The 22,261-nt window shown below is 40.4% G+C and overlaps 1 protein-coding gene across 5 annotated transcripts in view; it reads left to right on the forward strand.

Annotated features, from left to right (window-relative positions):
* Positions 1 to 22,261, forward strand: part of TGFBR3 (transforming growth factor beta receptor 3) — a 164,018-nt gene that overhangs the window by 104,646 nt on the left and 37,111 nt on the right. For all 5 annotated transcript variants that reach the window (XM_067538487.1, XM_067538489.1, XM_067538490.1 and 2 more), the window contains exons 5-6: positions 14,252 to 14,435; positions 20,610 to 20,778. In XM_067538487.1, the coding sequence (XP_067394588.1) occupies positions 14,252 to 14,435; positions 20,610 to 20,778 (353 nt within the window). The remainder of the gene's footprint in view (positions 1 to 14,251; positions 14,436 to 20,609; positions 20,779 to 22,261) is intronic.

The raw sequence follows: 22,261 nt of genomic DNA on the forward strand, positions 1-22,261 counted from the left end.
CGAAGTCCTCTGCCACTCTGTAGCACATGTGTAGTGAATGGTATTCATTTTGAAAGATTTTAAGCATATCTTTAAAAAACTTAACAGAAGATCAAGTTTCAGTGTGGGGCTCTGGGGAGCAATTAGATGGCATGGGAAAGCAGTTTGGGAAAGTGCCCAGTTACTTGTTATGTGAATTTTTAAAAAAATAACTGGTTTTGTAGAATCTACCTACTGTGTGGTTATTAACTCTAGCAGTACTTCTAGTTTGAGAAGTTGTGTAACCTAGGACATATCACCAGTCCTGATTGGAAGACTTGAATGTACTGTAATGCTAAAAACATCAGACCAATAGGAAGTATTACGAGTAGCTGCTGTGTAGTCTGTGAGCAAAATACAAATATGTATAAGCTGAGCTTCTTGTGTGTACAATGCAAAGTTTATTTCTGACATGAGGTTTTGTTGCACTGCTGGGAAGAACTAGGTCTACGAAGAAGTCATTAGTGTTTCTCAGAAGGCTGGAGCACTTCTTATATGGCAAGCTCCAAATGCTACCTACTGTTTGTAAATCATGTTCTTTCAGTTTGCCAGGACATTCAAATTTGCTGTTTGTACTATTTGAAACAGACTGGTTGTTTGGATTAGATTTTTAGTGTATGACATAATGTCTAAGGATGAGTCTTCTCTATTAGAATTGCAGCTTTATTATTTTCAAACATAATCTCAGAAGTAAACATTATTATTCATAGCTGCAGGATATCCAGGTGCGTCATTTACGGCACAGCTGGCAGTGGGGGCCAGTACAGTGGTGCACTACTCAATGGGAGCGTCTGGAGTCATTGTGCTTCAGACAGGTAAAATGCCACCCGCAGTGTAAGGTGAAGAGGATGCAGTGTGCACTTCCCCCTGCAACTGGTCAGCTGCAGTGCTAGACTCCAGTAGCCCTAGTATTCAGTGGAATGCACGAGTTGCTATTTTCCTCAGGCCCTGTTTGAAGATGCGAGAAAAGAGGGAGCCTTGAGCCCTTAAAGATTTAAGCTTTGAAGGACTTGATCCTGCTTCCAGTTAAGTTTGTCACAATTCAGATTGGCTTCAGGAGGAGCAGGATTGAGCTGTGTCCTATGCATCTTTATGGCTAATTTAAGATATGCTCATGTAAAGTGGCATCCCACTGTCTCCATGTCAACCCACACCACCCTGACCAATGCACTCAGAGTAAAAAGCAGTGTGTTTCAGATCTGCTTATAATTACATAAAGTAACCAGGTGTGAGGGGAAGCGAGAGGGAGAGGCCTCAATCTCTTTGGCCAAGAGCAGCATCTTCCCCACAGTTAATCAAGTTTCAGGCTCCCCCCAGCTTAATTCAGTTCTAGCTGCCTCCTCTTCCAATTTAATACATCCTCACTCCATGGCCGATTTCCCCTCAATCAGTTCATTTTTCAGATACATTCTCTTCTCCCCCCCCCGCCCCCCCAAAAGCATTTCCTTTCTTCTCTGTTCCCATCCCTAACACCTTTGCACATCTTTTCACTTCTACCTCATGCTTCTGTTAGGTGTAGGATGAAGGATACATTACCTGGCCCTTTCTGTTTTAAAATATTTTGGCTTATATATGCAGTTCTTCAGCTTCATCTCTGTTGTTCATTGCTCTTGAATTTATGGCTAAGCTGGAAAACAGAATATTTTGAATCTTAATTACTAATGCATTCTTTTCTAGAAGGTTTCAAATTTAAATTTTTATTTTATTTCCACAAATTAAATGTTCAAAGCAGAGGTGTGTATCACGCATACCGCAGCAGTTTTGTAACTATTGTGTCTGTCTCTATGGAAGCATTTACCCAGGGTAATTGCTGACTTTCCAGCTTCTCTTTCAAACATTTCACAAAACAAATGGCTATATGCCCTTTTACCCCAATTATAAGTTTAACCCTTTCTGTATTTTAATACAATCTGCAATTTCTTTAAAGATTGATCACCAGCCAGTAAGGAAAATGAAGACATGAAGAGATGACAATTTTATGGAATTTTAAGTGACTAACCGAACAGCAAACCTAGCACCCAAGCAAAACATTTCAGTTAAATGACCCCAGTACTGCAGAGGAGGAGAACAGTAATAGCATGTAATGCAGTGCTTTGCATGCACTGTACAAAGATTATCAGTACTATTCGCCCTAATTTACAGATGGGGAAAGTAGGGCGGCACAGAAAAGGTAAGTGACTCATCCAAGATTACGTTGTGAGTTAAAGGTGTGCTCCTGGCTGTGCCACTGTCTCTTTATTACCATTGTGGTGCTCTGTCCATTGTACAGTACTGCCTCGAGTCTGTGGAACATAGTATTTCATTTGTCATTGGACTAAATTGTTCAAGGAACCTAACAGAGGGCAGCTCAGAGTTGCCATTTTCAGATGGAACCACTTTGGAATGGAGTTGGGTTCAAGCTACAAAGATCAGATCAGATTTCAGGAGAATTCAATCCATTGTAGCCCATTATACGAACAGGGGCCAGTATCTGGATCTGAACTTCCCTACAATATGCTTAGAGTTGGGATTTTCTATCATGCCTGACTGTTTTGGGAGAAAATTTGAACTGTAAAAAAATGTGGCCGTGAAAAAAGCAAATGCACTCCTAGGATGCATCAGGCGAGGTATTTCCAGTAGAGATAGGGAGGTGTTAGTACCATTATACAAGGCGTTGGTCAGACCTCATCTGGAATACTGTGTGCAGTTCTGGTCTCCCATGTTTAAGAAAGATGAATTCAAACTGGAACAGGTCCAGAGAAGAGCAACTAGGATGATTCAAGGAATGGAAAACCTGCCTTATGAGAGGACACTCAAAGAGCGTGGCTTGTTTAGCCTAACCAAAAGAAGGCTGAGGGGAGATATGACTGCTCTCTATAAATACATCAGAGGGATAAATACCAGGAGGGAGAGGAATTATTTAAGTTCAGCACCAATGTGGACACAAGAACAAATGGATATAAACTGTCCCCCAGGAAATTTAGATTTGAAATTATACAAGGTTTCTAACCATCAGGGGAGTGAAGTTCTGGAACAGCCTTCCAAGGGGAGCAATGGGGGCAAGAAACCTAGCTGGCTTCAAGACTAAGCTTAATAAATTTATGGAGGGGATGGTATGATGGGATAGCCTAATTTGGCAATTGACTGATCTTTGACTACTAGTAGTAAATATGCCCAATGGCCTGTGATGGGATGTTAGATGGGGTCAGTTCTGAGTTGCTACGGAGAATTCTTTCTGGGTGTCTGGCTGGTGAGTCTTGCCCACATGCTCAGGGTTTAACTGATCACCATATTTGGGATGGAGAAGGAATTTTCCCCCAGGGTAGATTGGCATAGACCCTGAGGCATTTTCGCCTTTCTCTGTAGCATGGGGCACAAGTCACTTGATGGTAGATTCTCTGTATCTTGAAGTCTTTAAATCATTATTTGAGGGCTTGAATAAGTTAGTCTTAAGTTAAGGGGTCTATTACAGGAGTGGGTGGGTGAAGTTTTGTGGTCTGTGTTGCTCAGGAGGTCAGACTAGATGATCATCATGGTCCCTTCTGACTTTATAGTCTATGATGTACACTTGAATTAGTGTATACTGCACCCTCTTTAGAATGCGGTGCATTTCACTCATGCCTCTTACATTCTGTTAACTTCAGTTTGTGGTTTAACATAATCTTTTATACGGTATGAGTTGAAGTGAGATAATGCTTCATAGAGTTATTGTGTTATAAATAGGTAAATAGTGTTGTACAGTGAACAGGGCACCTGACTGAGAGTAAGAAGTTTTCCTGCTCATTCAGTGATTTACTGTGTAATCTTCCTCAAATCACTTCATCTCTTTGTGCCTCATTCCCCTTGTCTGTAAACTGAGGATAATGTTACTTACCCCCTCTTGACAAAATGCATTGGGATCTTAGATAAAAAGTTGCATTTAAGAGCTAAATATTATTATTTTATCAATATATTATTATATTGTATACATAATGGTGATGGTAATTTAGATGCAAATTTTGGACCTAATCTGTATTGTTTTGGACATCATTGAACTCAGTTGCTGGCATTTAACAAATAATAGCAACTGATCACTCGTGCTAGACTTGGAGTTGCATGATAAGCAGGTCAAAGCAAAATTTAGCTCAGCAGTGTCTTGACTGTAAAGAGAAAGATAGGATCAGTAGCTAATAAGAGGCAGACGACATAAATACCGTAATCCCTGTCCTCACAAGTGACCCAGTAAGGGTTGCAGTACTGTAATGCCTAGTTTACATAGCATTGTCTCTGTACGTAGTGGTGTACGATAGGTTAAGTGGGCCAATTTCATTTTACTCCCACTGGTTTTGTATATTGTTTTAACTACACAATTTCTTAGTGTAGTATCTTTGGTTTGTTTTTTGGTTTTTTTTACAGTTCACAAAGTATTTTGAAGGGTGAGATTGCGCGTGGGGGTTGGTTTATGCTGACAGTGTGCTCTCTCTGTCTGAAGCTGCGCTGGCTACCTAAGAAACAGCAGCAAAATCGAGACTGATTCTTAGAGTTGTGGGCAGTGAGTCAATTGATGAATTTCTGTAGATGAGTCACAAAAAAGTGAAGGCATGATGACTAAATGGTTTTTTATTTTTTTTTATTTTTTGGTTTTTTTTATTTGCATGGTGAACAAAACTGTACTGAGCATTAAATAGGCTTTATTTTCAAACACTTTGTTAGGACATGAGTTCTGCACTAATTGTTTAATTTAGAAGCAGAGGGAAAATAGTTATGATTTCTATGAGAAGGAAAATCTTAAGTGATTTGCTTTATTTATTCCAAGTTTTGAAAATAGCATATTTATGTGTATGAAGTATTTTGAAGCTCTGTGATGCATCGGAATGGAGGTTGCATTGTAGAATGATCAGTGCACTAACTTTATTCTGGAGATGTAAGTTAAAATCCTCAGTTAGGTCACAGCACAAAATGTGTTTGGTCCTGATTGGACATTTTTACACATCACAGAAACACCACACAGTTTTTGTCTGCTCAGGAATCCTTGGATTGGAAAATCAGGATTCCACAGGTCAAAATTGAGGTGCATTGGTATAACCAGTATCTATGCTATTTCTTATTTTTCATGAGCAGAAATCCCACAGAAAAATAAGGAAAAAGGGAAATAAATAAGTAAAATACATGCTCTCAGACGGTCAGATTCTGATGCCTGAAAATGTATAAAAGCAGTTCCAAAGCCTGAAGAAAATACCTTTCCTGCGCTATAGCCCAGGGGGAGGGGGAGGAGGCTTGCCAAAAAAACAAGCCAACTGAACAAAAATACCACCAGAAGAGTTTACTTCTACAAAAAACCAAACAACAACAACAAAAAAACATGAATCTTTTTGTTTTGGAGGTGGTGGCTGCTTAGAGTGATTTGTTGCAAAAATGTCCTGGCCAGTTTTGTGGAACTGCCAAAGAGGTGAGCTTTACAGGTACTGCTCAGCTGGTGAACGCTTTCGCAGCCCTCCCTCTGGCTTCTAAAGCTAGGAAACCTTTGCTAGGAAAGTAAAACATCTTAGGGCAGAAATGGGAATTAAATTGCCATAGAAAATTTATACTCAGTCCTTTGTGACTTTCTGGCAGCAAATCGTCATGTGTAATTATTTATAACTGTTTATGACGAGCCTGATTCTACAACTCTTATTTTGAAGGGTACTTACATAAGTAATCGTAGTAAGCAAGGGTTACAGGCCCTGAAAGCACTTGTACAAATGAGTAGCTTTACTCATGTGAGCAGCCTGAGTGACTTTAAAGGGATTATTCAAATCAGTAAAATGGAAGGGGGACGGGGAGCAGTAGAAATAAACGAATAACTGTGTGATGTCTGTTGGCTTAAGATTTTAAAAGAAAAAAACTTACTATAGTGAAAAAAAATTAAATTAATTCCAGGATAAAGCTTAGTAATTAAAAGTCACTTCTGCATGTCTGAAGGAAGGGAGAGGAGAAAGCTGTGTACTCATTATTTTTGCCAAAAGTTGGTTTACTCTTTACTTGACAAAAAAATATGGCTCAAATGTTTTGGGTCTCTGCCACCAAACCACAGGCAGTTGTATGGTTTGCACTGCATTTTGGATGACTGACAAAACTCACTGAAAAACAAGTGCTATTTGTTTTCCTGTGCCTAGTATTTAATGGGAAATCAGGAGGCTAAATTTCCAATCACTTGTTAAACAGCCCCAGATGTGAGCAAAGCACTGTGCTAGAAGAAGAGTGAGGTAGGATAGGAAACGCATAACTAGTGATAAAATGAGTATAAATAGTGACCTTTCAAGATTCCAAGAAAATGCAGCTGATTTTCAGTGTCAGGAAATTGTGCTTAGAGTAATTTAAAAGGACATTTACAATTTATATTGGATTGTGGGTATTTTTTTAAAATCTCCATTGTTTTTCCACTCAGAAGCCTGAAAATAATTCCCCATCCCTCCAGTTTTGCCCTTTTCCACTTGGCAAGTGTCTCCCCCACAAATATTTTGAAATAACTTCAGCATAATACACTGGTTTAATTTAAAACTGTGTTTAGTATACAGTAACTTATATAGGACTTTATCACGTCAGAAAATTGCTCCGTGAACTTTTGTTACATCGACAAATTCAGAATACTAAAAAATGTTGTTTCTGTAGGATCTACAAAACTGGGGTCTTACTCTACTTTCGTGTACATCAGGTGGGAGCTCAGGCTACTCATGCTGCTGCTTTTTTTAAAAAAAAGTTATTGGCAATATAGATGAAGGATTTAGGGGAGTAGGGTGATGGATAATGATAGGCTAAATATATATTTAGAATCTGAATCTGCCTCAGTTTTCCCTTCTAGGACTCTGAACCTAGCTGTTACACTCCTTGAGGTCTGTTTATTAAAACAATATCGTTGTTCAAATGTCAACTTAAATCAAAACATGGCTTTCTCCCACTCCAGTGACTTCAGTCTCTTGCTGGGCTCAACAGTTCTTTCCTAGGACCTGCTGCCTAGCATTTCTTCAAGCCTCTTTGGCTGTAGTTCCTGCCTCACGCTAAAGCCAGGCCTTTTCGTATGGCTGGAGTGGAGAGTCCCTGCCCTTATCCCTGCCTCCTCAGTATCCCCTCAGGCCTCTGCCCTTCCTATGACTGATTGGGCAGGCTCCCTCTTGTAAGAAGTCCCACCCCTCGGCTACAGTCAGGTGACAGAGAGTCTGACTCTTAGGACTACCACTCCATATACGTACTGTTGGCATGACACTAAGCTAAGATGCGGGGCCAAGTAAAGAAGAGGAGCAGCCATATTGGTATTGGAGAATGAAATGTGTTCCCAGATGTCCGTTTCACCCACCTCCTTCCTATTCCTTCGAATGAAAAACTAGAAGGAATTGAGCTGGTATCTAGGGTCATCCTCCTCCTTGTATCATCATGGCTCCTCCCCCTCTTCTCTTGCTTCAGTGGGTAGGTTTACTATACCACAGGAAAGAGGTGCTGTAGCCTGTGGAAGTTTGCAGAAGTGGGGAGAAGGCTCCTGCATCCCGCTAACTGACCCTAGTGATTAATGTGGAAATAATAAATCCAGGTTGTGTTAGTCATCGATTCCAGTGGAAACCATGCAGTTGTAGTGACTTGCATGTCTGTATCTTAATTCTCTCCTCCTTTCCTTCCTACTAAATTGAAACTAATTCCTAGAAAAATTCTAGTAGGCTGTCAGAAGCCTTCAGTTGGCTTATTTAGTTTCTGTTGATCTTTATGTGCATTCAGTTGACTAAATTGAACAAAACGTCAGTTTAAAATACTGTTACCTATTCAGATAAATTAATGTGATGTGCATGGCTAGATGCATATGATTAATATAGATAATCTCCCATTAAGATAACTAACCTATGGGGGCAGAAGGAACCATCTTGAATGTTTAAACTGTTCCCATTCACCAGTGCAATATTTATGAAATTGTTTAAAGTGAGGTATGCAAGTTAATGTCGTCCCTGAGGAGCTATTTATAATAAGCACTCACTCATAAGATAAGTCAAGCACAAAAGGACCTTGGCAGCATTACAAGGACAAATTTTCTGTAAGGCTGCATAGCTCTAAGAGGCACATACAGGCTTTTCTTTAGGATCAGGGATATACTTTTTTTGTCTCTGGACAATCAAAGGAAATCCTCAATCACCGTTGCAGTGCGAATTCCCCTCTGTAACCAATATGCTGCTGGATAGGAGTGTGCAGTAGGACAATATCTTTTCCCAAATAGTTTTTGTTTTCTGTAGAAATTCTCTCTAAGCCCTAAGAATGGGGTTTTTTGGGGGGGAAATTAGAATATTGCATAGAGAAATAGATATAGCTGTCTGATTCTCATTCATTAGAAATGCAGAATGGCCCTATGGAACACTTTCTCTTCTGTGCTTAGTAACCTTCTTCATCAGTATCTTTTGAGCTTGCGCACTATTTTTACTGACTTGGTGTGTCAAGCTTGAGAGAGTCCCCTTCACATCTTCACCTGAGACTGTTCAGTGCACTCAACAGCGGAGGATATGATGGTAGCAGTATTGAGGGTATTAGAAACCACCACATCAGATACAAAAGATAATGTGCGGGAGTACTTTTTCCACCATATAACTGACGCTATCAAGTAAAGAAGGAGATGGAGTGAAAAGATAAGAGAATGGCTGAGATGATGGTGTGTTGATAGTTAACCAGCTGGGCTGTGCAGTGCCCAGATAAACACACTAAATATCTTTGAATAAATTATGGTACTTTAATTTCAGTGCACCTGCATGTCCTAGGTGCTTTAAAGAGTAAGACTGTTCAGAAAGATTAGTTCTGTAGGGTAAGTAATTAATGTCAAGGGCAGGTGTTGAAACAAAGCGATGGTTGCTCTTTTTCCCTTTCTTTTGGAAGAGTTTGTTGAACCCCATCCAGAAAAAATAATATGGTTGGCTCACTTAACCTAGCCTTAAGTCCTTGTAGTAAAAATCCCAGCACTGGCAGACAAAGCAGAGTTTTCTTCTTTTTCAAATCTGGTAGTGGAACCAAGATTGTAAATGCAAACTTTTGTGCATGATTTAAAAAAAAAAGTGAATGAAGAGCTTAGTTCATCAAACATCTTCAAACACACTAACTAACATATCCACTTTATGATATACCCTTACATTTGCTAGTTGTTTTGCCTTTTGTCCTTCAGTTTGTTCCTACTAAGAGACAGGATCTTTAGATCTTATTGTCAGAATCATTCCTACAGGAAGACATTTGTCATGCCAAAGAACATTGCAGAATGTTTTCAAGTTTTAATTAGCAAACAAATAGAAAATCAAATGAATTCTGAGTCAGAAACCTTTGCAGTTAATGTGATCTGTTGATACATAAGTGGAAAATAGGTTACAGTAATGAACTTTTCATTCTAACACATTTTAATATATTTCTCAGCTCAATGTTCAAAAGTATTCCTTTCTTCTTCTGCATAGAAAGTTCTCAGTAGTCTTTAAAATGAATCTGATAAAGAAATGTCAGAATAATATGCCTGCACTAAAATTGTATTTGAAATGATGCAATTACTGTCACTAATAGATAGTAGATATAATTACTGACCCTTAGATAACCCTTTCCATGAAAAGATCCCACAGTTTTTGTATTGTCTGATGAATGTTTAGAACAGTCTAGTCATTAAAGCTCTAGGCCTGATATTCATTTACACTGAGGCACCTTCATAATGAATTTTCAGATGGTGTAAATGATGATCAGGACCCACATTTCTTCAGTACTGTGCAGCATCACTGTGGTAATTCAGGGTTTATCTTATTGCCAATAGTGGTAAATGCAGTGATATATTTGTGTCCATTTACTTTTAGTGTAAAGTCAGAGCTGATTAAGGCCCTGATCCTGCAAACATATGTGTGCTTGAACTGTATGCACAAGAATTGTTCCATGGAACTAACTCACATACATAAAGGTAGGCACTTTCATAAACATTTGTGGGGCCTACTTACTTTCATCTTAAGTTAAGTCTACACTGCAGGGAAGACACAGCGGCAGGGATCCTGGTGTGAGCCAGCAAACTAAGTAAGTACCCACCTAACCCAGCAGGCTAGTATTTGGGTTGTTTTTCCACACTAAACCTGTGCCACCACGTCTTCACTATTACTACCTGTGCTAGCTTGATTAAAACTTGCAAGGTACCTTGTATTACACCTTAACATGCAATGTGGACATTGCTCTTAAAGATGCGTAGGGTCAAATTAATCCATAGAGTAGCTGCATCAAGGCTACTGGAGTTTCACCAGAAATTAGTGGGACCCAGATTTAAGGTGGATTTCAAAATCTGCATTATAAAATGATTAATTTTTAGCAAATTCTACTTTCTGTTTAGGTTATGTGTATTTGCTGCTGCCTGTTCCCAAAACCAAAGAACTGGAGTTATCATATTGTAGACAGACTTTAATGGGGATATACGGGTGCTCAACATCTCTGAAAATCAAGCCATAATTGTCAAATGCATTTTGGACAGAGTGCTGTGGTCCTTTACTGTTTATTTCTATGGTATGCAGAGTTTACTTTCTTGCTTAAGAAGTATGCTAAAATCATGTATCCTATGTTGTGCTGAATATAACCTCTTTTATGAAGATGTTTTATGATAATCACATGAACAGCAGCAAATAAAAAAAAATCATCCAGCTGATGTTTGGGATTGTCAACTGTAGAATGATTTCTACAGGTATGTTAGTAACGAGGAGAAGGTCAGGGAAAGTGTGGGCCCCTTACAGAATGAGGGAGGCGACCTAGTGACAGATGATGTGGAAAAAGCTGAAGTACTCGATGCTTTTTTTGCCTCTGTCTTCACAGACAGGGTCAGCTCCCAGACTACTGCAGTGCTCAGCACAGAATGGGGAGGAGGCGAGCAGCTCTCAGTGCTGAAAGAACAGGTTCAGAACTATTTAGAAAAGCTGGACATGCACAAATCCATGGGGCTGGATGCAATGCATTTGAGGGTGCTGAGGAAGTTGGCTGATGTGATTCCAAAGCCATTGGTCATTATCTTTGAAAACTCATGGCGATTGAGGGAGGTCCCAGATAATTGGAAAAAGGCAAATATATAGTGCCCATCTTCGAAGAAGGAGGATCTGGGGAACTAGACCAGTCAGCTTCACCTCAGTCCCTGGAAAAATCATGGACCAGATCTCCAAGGAATCCATTTTGAGGCACTTGGAAGAGAGGAAGGTGATCAGGAACAGTCAGCATGGATTCACAAAGGGCAAGTCATGCCTGACCAACCTGATTATCTTCTATGATGAGTTGACTGACTCTGTGGATGTGGGGAAAGCGGTGGACGTGATATACCTTGACTTTAGCAAAGCTTTTGATATGGTCCCCCACAATATTCGGCAAGTTAAACAAGTATGGGTTGGATGAATGGACGATAAGGTGGATAGAAAGGCGGCTAGATCATCGCACTCAATGGGTAGTGATCAATGGCTCGTGATCAATGGCTCGATGTCTAGTTGGCAGCTGGTAACAAGTGGAGTGCCCCAGGAGTCGTGCTAGGGCCGGTTTTGTTCAACATCTTCATGAATGATCTGGAGGATGGGGTGGATTTTGCACCCTTAGCAAGTTTGCAGATGACACTAAGCTGGGGGGAGTGGTAGATATGCTGGAGGGCAGGGATAGGATATAGAGTGATCTAGACAAATTAGATGATTGGGCCAAAAGAAATCTGATGAGGTTCAACATGGACAAGTGCAGAGTCCTGCACTTAGGACAGAAGAATCCCATGAACAGCTACAGACTGGGAACCGACTGGCTAGGCAGCAGATCTGCAGAAAAGAATTTGGGGGTGGCAGAGGGACAAGAATCTGGACATGAGTCAACAGTGTGCCCTTATTGCCAAGACGGCTAACGGCATATTGGGCTGCATTAGTAGATGCATTGCCAGCAGATGGAGGGAAATGATTATTCCCCTCTATTTGGCACTGATGAGGTCTCATTTGGAGTACTGTGTCCAGTTTTGGGCCCCCCAGTATAGAAAGGATGTGGACAAATTGGAGAGAATCCAGCGGAGGGCAACAAAAATGATTAGGGGGCCAGAGCACATGACTTATGAGGAGAGGCTGAGGAAACTATGCTTGTTTAGTCTGCAGAAGAGAAGAATGGGGGGGGGATTTGACAGCAGCTTTTAACTACCTGAAAGGGAGTTCCCAGGGTGCTGATTATATTTAAATTAGCTTTAGACTTTCAAACCAGACTGCATGTACATTCCATCAAAAGAAGAGTGCAGGATGAGTTACAGTAAAGAGATGTTCATGTTGCAGTGATATGAATGATCAAAACCAGACTGCATGTACATTCCATCAAAAGAAGAGTGCAGGATGAGTTACAGTAAAGAGATGTTCATGTTGCAGTGATATGAATGATCAAATAGCTGTTCTCTTGGGGCAAGAGTGTGCTTGCTGTTTTACTTGCTGGTGTAAGGGAGAAAAGGGCATGATGCACCCCTTTGCTCCCTTGCACTGGTGCATCATCCTGCCATTGTTTTCCAGCAGTGCAGTGCTGCTAAATTACCCCTCCTCCAATCATGCAGGTGGGTGGGGAGCGGGTCTAGTCAAGACTCTACACCAGTCCCCATCAACGCTCTCTGCAACATCAGAGAGAGTGAGAGATTGTGGTAGACCTGCTGCAATTTACTCCGTACTCAAAGCAGTGAGGAGACGTCTGGAGTTACCGTCTCCATCCCAGGCTCGGGCTTGATCATACTGCCAAAATCTAAATCTTTGTTTAAATGTAATTGCACCTCAGCTTTATGACAACACAATGTATTTCGATGCATATGACACGTCTAGGTCTTCTGGGATGAAGTCAGCAAAGTGTTTCCTAATTCATTCAGAACAGATTATTTGGGCCAATGGCCTGTTTACTTAATAGTCTGAGGGTACATCCAGCAGACATTGATCATACTGCTATGGAAAATATACAGTATGAAGAAATCTTAAATATCTCTGTCTCCTCTTATCACTGTGCTGTTCTGCTCCAGCATAAGAGAGTTTCCTGCTTACCTGTAGAAGGAAATTTCCTAGGCTGTAATCCTTTTTGTACTGAGATAACTTTTCTTTCATGTTGTGATATCTGTCTTCCTATGTTTTCCCCCCTTCGTGTTCTCATTAGACTTGACTGGATGTCATAGGCTCTGCTGAAACAAGGACTTGAAGGACCAATGTTGATAGATCATGTGGGCCAAATAGGGGCCTCAATCATCAGCCACATTCAAGGAATACAAATGCAGCCTAGGATTGATGGCTTTTAGCTGCCTATATGCTTCTCAAATCCTGAGCCAGCTATGTTCCGATCCAGGCCCACGATGTACATTAGAACCGCCTATGGGTGCTCTAAATTACACTAGCTGCCAGTGGCCAACCCCAAAGGATCAATATGGCAGCCAGGAATTGCCAGGATGCAGGGAAGTGGCTTTGTCCCATACACCAGCTGCAGGGAGGAAGATGTCATAGTTGTTGCTATGCCAGTTCTGTGCTACCAGACAATCCCCCTACACTAGATTGATCTTCCTGGGGCTAGTAATGCTGGCTTTATGGCTGCTTTTCACCACCATAGCACAAAGCATCCTGATGCAGGGGAGAATCTGGCCCTCTTATCTCCCATGCTCCAGATTGACTCGAAGTCCGTGGCATTGCTTGGACTTACCCTGATACAACTAAGCAGAATTTAGTTCTCGCTCTTCATTTCCGTCCGTTCTGCTTCTGCAGCTGACATACTTGAAAATCCCAAGGCTTTTCCACATATTATAGTGGCATGCGCTGTTCCTCAGTTTTCATTATTTTTTAAATGGTTATGAATGAAATGTTAGGTTGGCCATTAGGGCTTCGAGTAGTATACTGTATTTATAAACTCTCTTCTAAAGGTGTATGAGTCTTTCCTATTACAATTTGGACCAGATATTTCAAGCTTCCAGACACATGCTCCTGTCAAGAAAGCAACAATATGAGTTTTTCCTTTATAAAATAAGGTATTCTCATCTGGTGAGGCTTTCAGTCATCATCTTTGGCTAACCTGGACGAGCGTGACCTTTTGTTCTTTCTGATTGCCTGTTGTCTAAACAGTTTTAAACAATTGTATGTTAAGCAGATGTTAAAACATGCAAAGTTTAAGACGAGCAGCGGTGGCAAATGTCCCTTCATTACCCATAATGAATGGATTTCTGTGTGACAGATGAAATGGCTTTTTAAAAAAAAATTATAATGCTGTGCCAGGTAAATGTGTCACATTAAAAATATGTTTCTGTTCCCATCAGGTATCTCCAGGTTCCATTGTTCAGTTTGAGAAGGGAAATTTCTCCTTGGCTGCAAAAACAGAGGAAAAGCCTTTTCCACAGGGAAATGAACCTCTGTTACAGTGGGCCCAAAAGGAATATGGAGCAGTCACATCTTTCACTGAACTCAAAATATCAAGAAACATTTACATCAAAGTGGGAGAAGGTAACTTTTTAAAAAAAGAATAGGACATTATAGCAGGATGGTGAAAATGAGGCGCAGTATAGTTTGTATTTTACATTCTGTGTCTTAATTAAATATAATGCTCAATATTTTAGAATGGAGACCTGGTTAAGGGATATGTGGGGGAAGGGGAACAACAAGACTGAATATCAAGCTATGGATTTAAGTTCCTATGTAAGGATTTTGGTGCCTTGTTTTAGGCACCTAACTTTGGAAATTCTGTCCTGAAGCCATTAGAGGAATCAAATATTTAAGAAGTTGCATTTTCTAAAAGGGTTAATGAATCATGCTGACTAATCGGGTAGCCTGTACTCTTCATTTCAATGATTGATTGTCAGAAACTCAGGCAGAGAGGGATTTATTTTTGCTAACCTGAAAGTCACTGAGGTTTTTTTTCCTGTTTATTGCTTTATCCAAGAATTGGATAGGGACTAGGCTGCTTTACACAAAGTATTGTTCTCATCTACCCTTCTGAAAGACAAGTAGCCCCCAAGTTGGATGCATGTACTTTGTAGCCCCAGCCTGGGTTAAAAGAATGTGAACTCTTTTCTCCACTGCCTTTTTTCTGAATGCACTCTGAGTTAGTCAGTTTGGGAAAGTTGCTATATGGTGCTGACCTGCAGGGTACTTACTGCATATACCCTTCAGTGTAGCCCTCAAAAAATTCTTATCACTAACAAAGGCAATTGAAAGCCTCTTCATGCTGTCTGGTGATAATGCCCTACATCTTCACAAAGAGGGTGCGGGGTACCGAGTGCAGCTTTCCAGGAGGAACAATTTTCATAAAAACCTGGATGATATGTGGAGGATGGCAATTTGTTCTGCATGCACCATTTGGCATCAGAAAAAGTCAACTTACTGCAACTGTCTCTTCATTTAGTGCTTTAGAGGCATAAGCAGAGTTGTAAATCAAAGCAATATTGGTGCCAAAACACAGTGTAAATAATACTGAGATACAGAGTGAGCACGGTCCAGAGATTCAAAGTGAAGGCTTCATCTTCAGCACAACTAGTAGTGCCTAGATATTGTAAAAGTGGCACAGAGCATTATCCAGTGATATGAGGTTCCTTACGGTATTATGACCAGGAACAGTAGAAATCAGTGGGAAATTTTAGCAAAATCCAAAAAGTATGATAAATATATCATTTACCAGAACCAGTGGGCCATCTGATTCAGCAGTGCTTCTGCTGAAGAGAGATGTGAAAATGAAAGTGCTGCGTAATTCACCTGGCCAGTTACACAAGGCTATGTGGAGAAAACTTATTTTCTCAAGTGCTTGCATATGATCACTTTATTTCCTGAAGCATGGGTCTTGCCCCCCAAAATCAGAACATGGCAGGTTTGGATAAAACCAATTCAGGCAAATTTCTGCAGGGATTCTTCTGTTCGATTTCTTTTCTACTTAGCACCAGTCTAAGACTTTAATTCCAGAGGGTCATTCAGAAATATATTTATTAGTTTATTAAACTGAACTGCCTTCCCTGCTGCTCCTGGAATATATGTACGCTGGTGGTAGTTGTCTGTGTGCTGTAGAGATGAACAATTAATTAGATACTTCAAAAATCTGACTGAATGTTGTATGCTGATGTGCAAGTCTCCAATCAGATAAGCAGTTAAATATTTAAGAAGCTTGCTACTGCTAAAAAATATTGAACACCACAGTTCAGTTAGGGATATCCACACGAGATGGGACTTGGCAAGCAACCAAGATAGACACTTTCTCAAGGAGTTCCCGCGAACAAGTTGAACCGTAATCCGTCTTTGGGTTTTAGATTCAAACCGTCTTTTAACTTCCGGCAAGTTACAAGACTTGAGTCCTCAAATGGGCAGAAGAGTGAAAAATCAGGTTTCTTCAGAGTTTGCACCACAGCAGTCGCATGGCCAGAGGATCCGCTGCAGACAGTATCCCTTTGCAGTATCCCTCCCTGCAAGATTAATAAGGGAATTGCTGAGGAACAAAATACTGAATTGAACACAATACAACATGTACAGGATGAGAGGTTGCAGGCTTTTGAGACAAAGGTTAGGCTACCCAAGGGCCCAAGCCTCCAAGCTGCTGATTGGCTCCTGTAAAGTGCTGAGCACCCTCAACTTCCACAAGCTCCAGTGGCAGTTGATTGTTCTCAGCATGAATTGGGGCACCTGATTCAGTCACCTATACCCGTGTTGAGTAGCACCTGATTTCAAAAGGACTGTTCACGTAGCATGATACTACTCAACATGAGTAAAGAAGGCTGAATCTGGTCCAGGAAGAGCTCAACACTTCAGAGGTTCAGGCCCTAACTGAAAAAACTTGAACAGAAAATTTAGTCCATGAGAAAAAGACAGGCACCTGCCAAAGAAAGATCTTTCCCAAGACAAAATCACTTCAGACTTTGCTGTTCTAAGAAAACACTTGTGAAGCAAGGCATGGCTCCTGAGGGTGAAAATATAGAAAATCAGGTCAGAGCTAGGAACATACAAATCATGGGGATGCCATATATCAAAGATATAATGGAACTGGCTGATTAGAGATCATAATGATGGGCCTAGTCAGAATGTAGACAGACTGCATTGAGATCCTGGGACAAGGAAATATATGTGAAATGGTGTTACTGCGTAAAATGTAGAGGGACTCAGAAAAGAACTGCAGTGGAGAACAGCCTGATTACTATGTTATCAGAGTCCAGAGAGAGTGAGACTGGATTCTGTTTGCAGTGAACTGTCAGTAGAACTAGTCTGAATACAAAACCTCAGCCAGCAACACACAAGAGGAGAAATCCCTTTAATGATATTTATTTATTTATTTATTCCTTGTCCTGCAAAATTTAGGATGATCTATGATGACATGCTTATGGGGTAAAATGTAATCGGACATTGCTGGTGTGGATGCTGAAACGTTTGATTAAGATGGGACCCAAATTTGGTTAGCCTCAGTTAACAAATATCCTGTTGCATGTTATTAGTGTAGATAGTATTTGTTCCTCAGACCATTTATTACAGTTGATGTTTTGTTGTTCAGTTCCAAAATCCTGTGAGAATAAATATTTGGGAACCTGCTCTGTAGTTAATTTCTTTGTGGTGTGTAGAAAGTGGTGCTATATCACATGGTTTGCAGGATTACTGCTTTATATAATTCACTGATTTAATATTCAAACTTTTTTGCCAATTAACCCACAGAATTTTGTACTGAATCATTTAAATAGTTTTGGGGTTATTTCTTGATATCACATTCACCTCTGATCTCCCTGGCCTGACCCTGCCTCACCTCATCTGCTTCTTTTGAAGATCTTTCCAAACTCCTCCTCACCCCTGGCACTGAAGAATTGCACCAACTCCCCTGCTGGAGCACAAAATACCCACAGTAGTTTTAAATTCTCCTTAGTACCATTTTAAAGCTGAGACTCCTGTGCTCCCTTCAACGTTCTGGACTAGCAGCCTGCAAAAAATGAGTTAAACCACCACCATGAATGACAGAGAGATTCCTCTGCTTGAGCCTGGGCTGAAATCCCTAACCGCTTTTATCCCAGGCTTAGACTTTGAAAGGCAAGTTCCAGTTGGATGGAATTATAAAACCTTGGCAACAGTGGTTTACCGTGGAAAGGTGATACAATTAATGGCTCGGTTGTTCGTAAATGTCTCCTAATGCATGCTTTTAAGCCAGGGGCACTCAGACTGTGTCCAATTTAGGGCCACATTGGCCAAGAACCTAAGGGTAACACATAATTCATACAGAATGTAGCAGAATGCAGCTGCCCTCATCTTTAAAATCGAGGTGCTGCCCACAGAAATTTATAGGTCTCAGTGTTCAATATTTCACCTCAATCCAAGAAACCTGGCAGGCTCTGAAAATGAAGGCAGCTGCCAGCTACATTGCAGAACTCCAGTGGGTACACTTTGGCAAACTCTGCTTCAAGGCATCTGTATATTCTGACCAGATACTCTATCTTGTATTCTTCCATGCATATTTCACAGCAAATTCCATAGTACTATTGTCTGGAGATTACAGAGAGGTGGAGAGGCAGTTAACCAACCACTCCATAAATCATTGTTTTAAACACCAATTAAATAGATTACTAAAACCCTATGTCCCTCCTCCCCCTCCAACAACTTGAAAATCCATAAATAAAAAGTAATGACCAAGGAAGACAGCATGGGGTTTCTTTTATGTTCTGGTACAATCAGGGTCTTAGTGACTAGCAGCAGCAAGAGTAAATAGTTTTTATGAGGAGAAAAAGAGAGAGGACAAGTATGTGTCAACTAGCCAGTGAGATAGCATTAAAAAGAACAGCAGAGGAGGAGTGTACAATCATGAAGAGGCCCCCTGTGTGGAGTTCCAGTACCAATGGCAGCAGGAGAAACAGACCGATTAATTGAAAATTCTAGAAACACTTAATGAGGATGTCAGGAACAGGAATCAAACTCTTTGCAGTGGCTAATGATATGTGGTGATCATCCATGACCTACTGAGAGGCAATTATTTTATTACATGAAATGTATTGCAGTGCTGCTGTTAAGAGTTAAATACCTAGTATCCGTGTGTATATATTAATTTGAGTTTAGTATGGATCATCTCTGAATCATTTTCCATCCTCTGCTATGTGGGAGGAGTTGGCAGAATTGCAGCTGCATTCAGGACTCATCTGGCCGGGCACATAACAGATGTTAGGGGAGTGCTCAGTTGAGCAGCCTGCATAATTATAGTCTCACATAGTTTTCATAGAAAGATTCTCTAGTGGAGGAAACAAAGTCAGTATTCAAAGACCGTTTTGTGCAGGTTTGGGAAAAGGAGCTCTCTTAGCTGGTTCCACTATGCGTAGGGATTACAGGAGTCTGAAGTCTCTGTATGAAGTTATGTATCAAGCTAGAAGCCACTTGAAGGGTGACGTGTCAGCCATAACGTCGAGAACCAGATGTTACAAGTGATTTAGCTCAGTTTCTAAGTCTGTTGTGCAATTCTGTCTGCATTTGCTCATGTAAATTAAGTAGTTGTTCATCATACTACTGATATTGGAGGGATAGTCTTGTGGTTAGAGCAAAGGGCCAGGAGTTTGGGATTTTATTTCTATCCTTGCCACTGACTTCTTATGTGATCTTGGACATGTCACTTAAAACCTCTATCCCACTGTTTCTCCATCTGTAAAATGAGGATAACTGTCTCACAACATATCATGAAGATTAATTCTTATGTTAAAGCACTTTATTTTCCTTGGATGGGAGGTCCTATAGAAGTGCAAAGTATTATTATTTCCTTATGGAAATACTGATAGTTTGAAAGCAATTTTACAGTCCCGATTTAAAAATCTGGCCCCAAAACTATTGTTCTTCTTTTTTTGCATCACAGAATCAAAGGGTCACCATCAACTTGGAATCTCAGCAGTTTTTTAAAAAATAAATAAATAAAGGAATTTCAGGTGCCACATGTGCCTTTGAATCTTTGATCGAACTTTTGTGACTTTATAATCAGTTTCCTAACTTAAAATAGTATTTTCCTCTCCCCTCGTGCTGTATGAAAGTTCATACAAACAAGAGAAATGGGGCAGTATATAGAAAAAACACTGAAACTATATGCAAAATGTGGTCAAACACACAGTAAGAAAACTGGAAAAAATATAGCGAGGATATTTTTTCTGATCTTTCACTTATATTAATCTTGGATGCTATGAGTAATGACTAAAAACATTTTCAAAAGGAAGGAAGCCTAGTTTTTATGTTGAAGGTATCCCTTTTAAATATTTTCTGTGAATTGCATTCAGAATAAATATTTTTTTTAAACAGTGCACCAGATTAACTGTACTTTATTCATTGTGAAGAAAGTTTACTGCACCTGTCATTTTTCAGAGGTCACCTTTACAACACCATAAATTTACTACTCTTGTTTTCAGATGCCTGAAACTAAATGGAAACTGTAACGATTATAAATTATTTATAGCTTTTGCTTCAGAGATATCCTGTATTGTTAAAACAGTAACTCCATTTTTTTCAAGCTAAGTTGATGTATCATCCATACTTATGATATATATGCTTCATTTCCATATCAGGGTTATAAGGAAGTGTTGCATTTAAGTGGAGTGTGGGTGGGTGGGTGGGTGGGTGGGTGTGTGTGTGTGTGTGTGTGTGTTGGGGGTATATACATACATATCTATGCATATGTGTATACTTTTTTTCCCCCCCCAGATCAAGTTTTTCCTCCCTTATGCAACATAGAAAAGAATTTCCTCTCCCTGAATTATCTTGCGGGATATCTACAACCAAAGACTGCGGAGGGGTGCCTTATGTTTGCCACAGACCAAGAAAGAGAGGTTCATATCATTGAATTAATCACTCCAAACTCCAATCCCTACAGGTGAAGTGTTCACTAATTAAGATATAAAGTAAACTTGTGAGGATTAGATAACTGAAGTAAAAATCCTGCTGTCTATCAAAAAAGAAATCAGTGGGACTTCTTGGTCATTGTAAGAAAGAGTTGCAGACTCTGGCCCATAATACTTTAAATTAGGTAGAAATCTGAGATATTTAGTACAAGAAGGATATTGGAGCAGAACCATGGATTCTGCCTCAAAATGATACATTCATTTTCCTGTTTGGCCCGTCAAGTAAAGTACAGTTCCTGTAGGCCATATCCTGCCATTGTTCTGCAGACAGAACTCCTAATCAGGTTATGGGACTACTCACAGAGTAAGAGTGGCAGAGTCCGGCCTGAAGTGTTCAAGAGAAGCCAGCTGGCACAAAGAAGTGAGTATGGTCTGGTAGCAAGCACTCCCAAATTGTAATCTCATCTCTTCCAGTGACTTGCTATGTGGCCTTGCCAAATCATTTAACCTCTGTGACTCAGTTTCCCTCACAGTATTGCTGTCCAAATTACTAAGATTAGCTAAAATGCCAGGAAGATGTAGCGCAAGGTTTTTTTTGGGGGGAAGAGGTGGGGTGGTGGTGGTTGTTCTTTTTTTTTTCCCCCCAAGAGCACTCCTTCTTAGCCTAACTGGTCCCAATGAAGTCAATGGTAAATGGCTGCTTGATTTCAGCAGAAGCAGGGTTAGACTAATGCAGAGCGTTTTTGAAAATCCCACCTGTAGAGACCTATATAGATGCTAAGTATTGTTATTGTACATGATCTGTATTTAACTGTCAGCATAACAGTGCAACTTTTCCACAGGCACCAGTAGAAGTGTGTATTCCTCAAAGATAGTGGAAAGAGACTAATGTCTGCTTACCAAAGAAGCCAGGGAGCTCTCTGAGAGTTAACTAAATTTGTCCAAATTTAGTTATCATTTCATTATGGACAAATCCAGCTCCTTGGCAGTGGAACTGGTACACCTCCATTGTACAAAGGAGTTGGATTTGGACGGGGCTACACAAGGGATGCACACACCCAGCATGATGCTGAACCCAGCTCTGCAGGGGTTCCTTGGGGGAGTGTCTGGAAGTTTGAGGGACGGCTGGGTTATGGCAGAAACTGGGCAGAGTAGGACTCATAGATCTGCTGTTGCATGGCATGAATTGGGAAGAGGGCTACTTCAGCCATGGTGCTGAGGCATAGTTTCTATGGAGCAGCTCCTTTTCATCACTGCCACCACTGGTCTCCTGCAGAGATACCCAGTTACAGCCTTCTGCTTGGGCAGAGCTCTGGGTCCTGGGTTTGGCTGAAAGTGCATAAGGGGAGTTTGCTTTTCAGATGTTTAAACTGCAAATTTTTCTTAGCTTAAATGTTGTACTAGTAAAACTTATGATTAAAAAAAGAAAGTGTACTAATTTTAGGATCTGCCTCAAACCTGTTATATGCCCAGATGGTGTCCATGTTGAAAGGGCAGCTCTCTGTGCAAAGTGAA

Source organism: Emydura macquarii, unplaced genomic scaffold, assembly GCF_026122565.2.
Source record: "Emydura macquarii macquarii isolate MOO-44397 ecotype Brisbane River unplaced genomic scaffold, CSIRO-AGI_Emac_v2 contig_480, whole genome shotgun sequence".
Lineage (NCBI taxonomy): Eukaryota > Metazoa > Chordata > Testudines > Chelidae > Emydura > Emydura macquarii.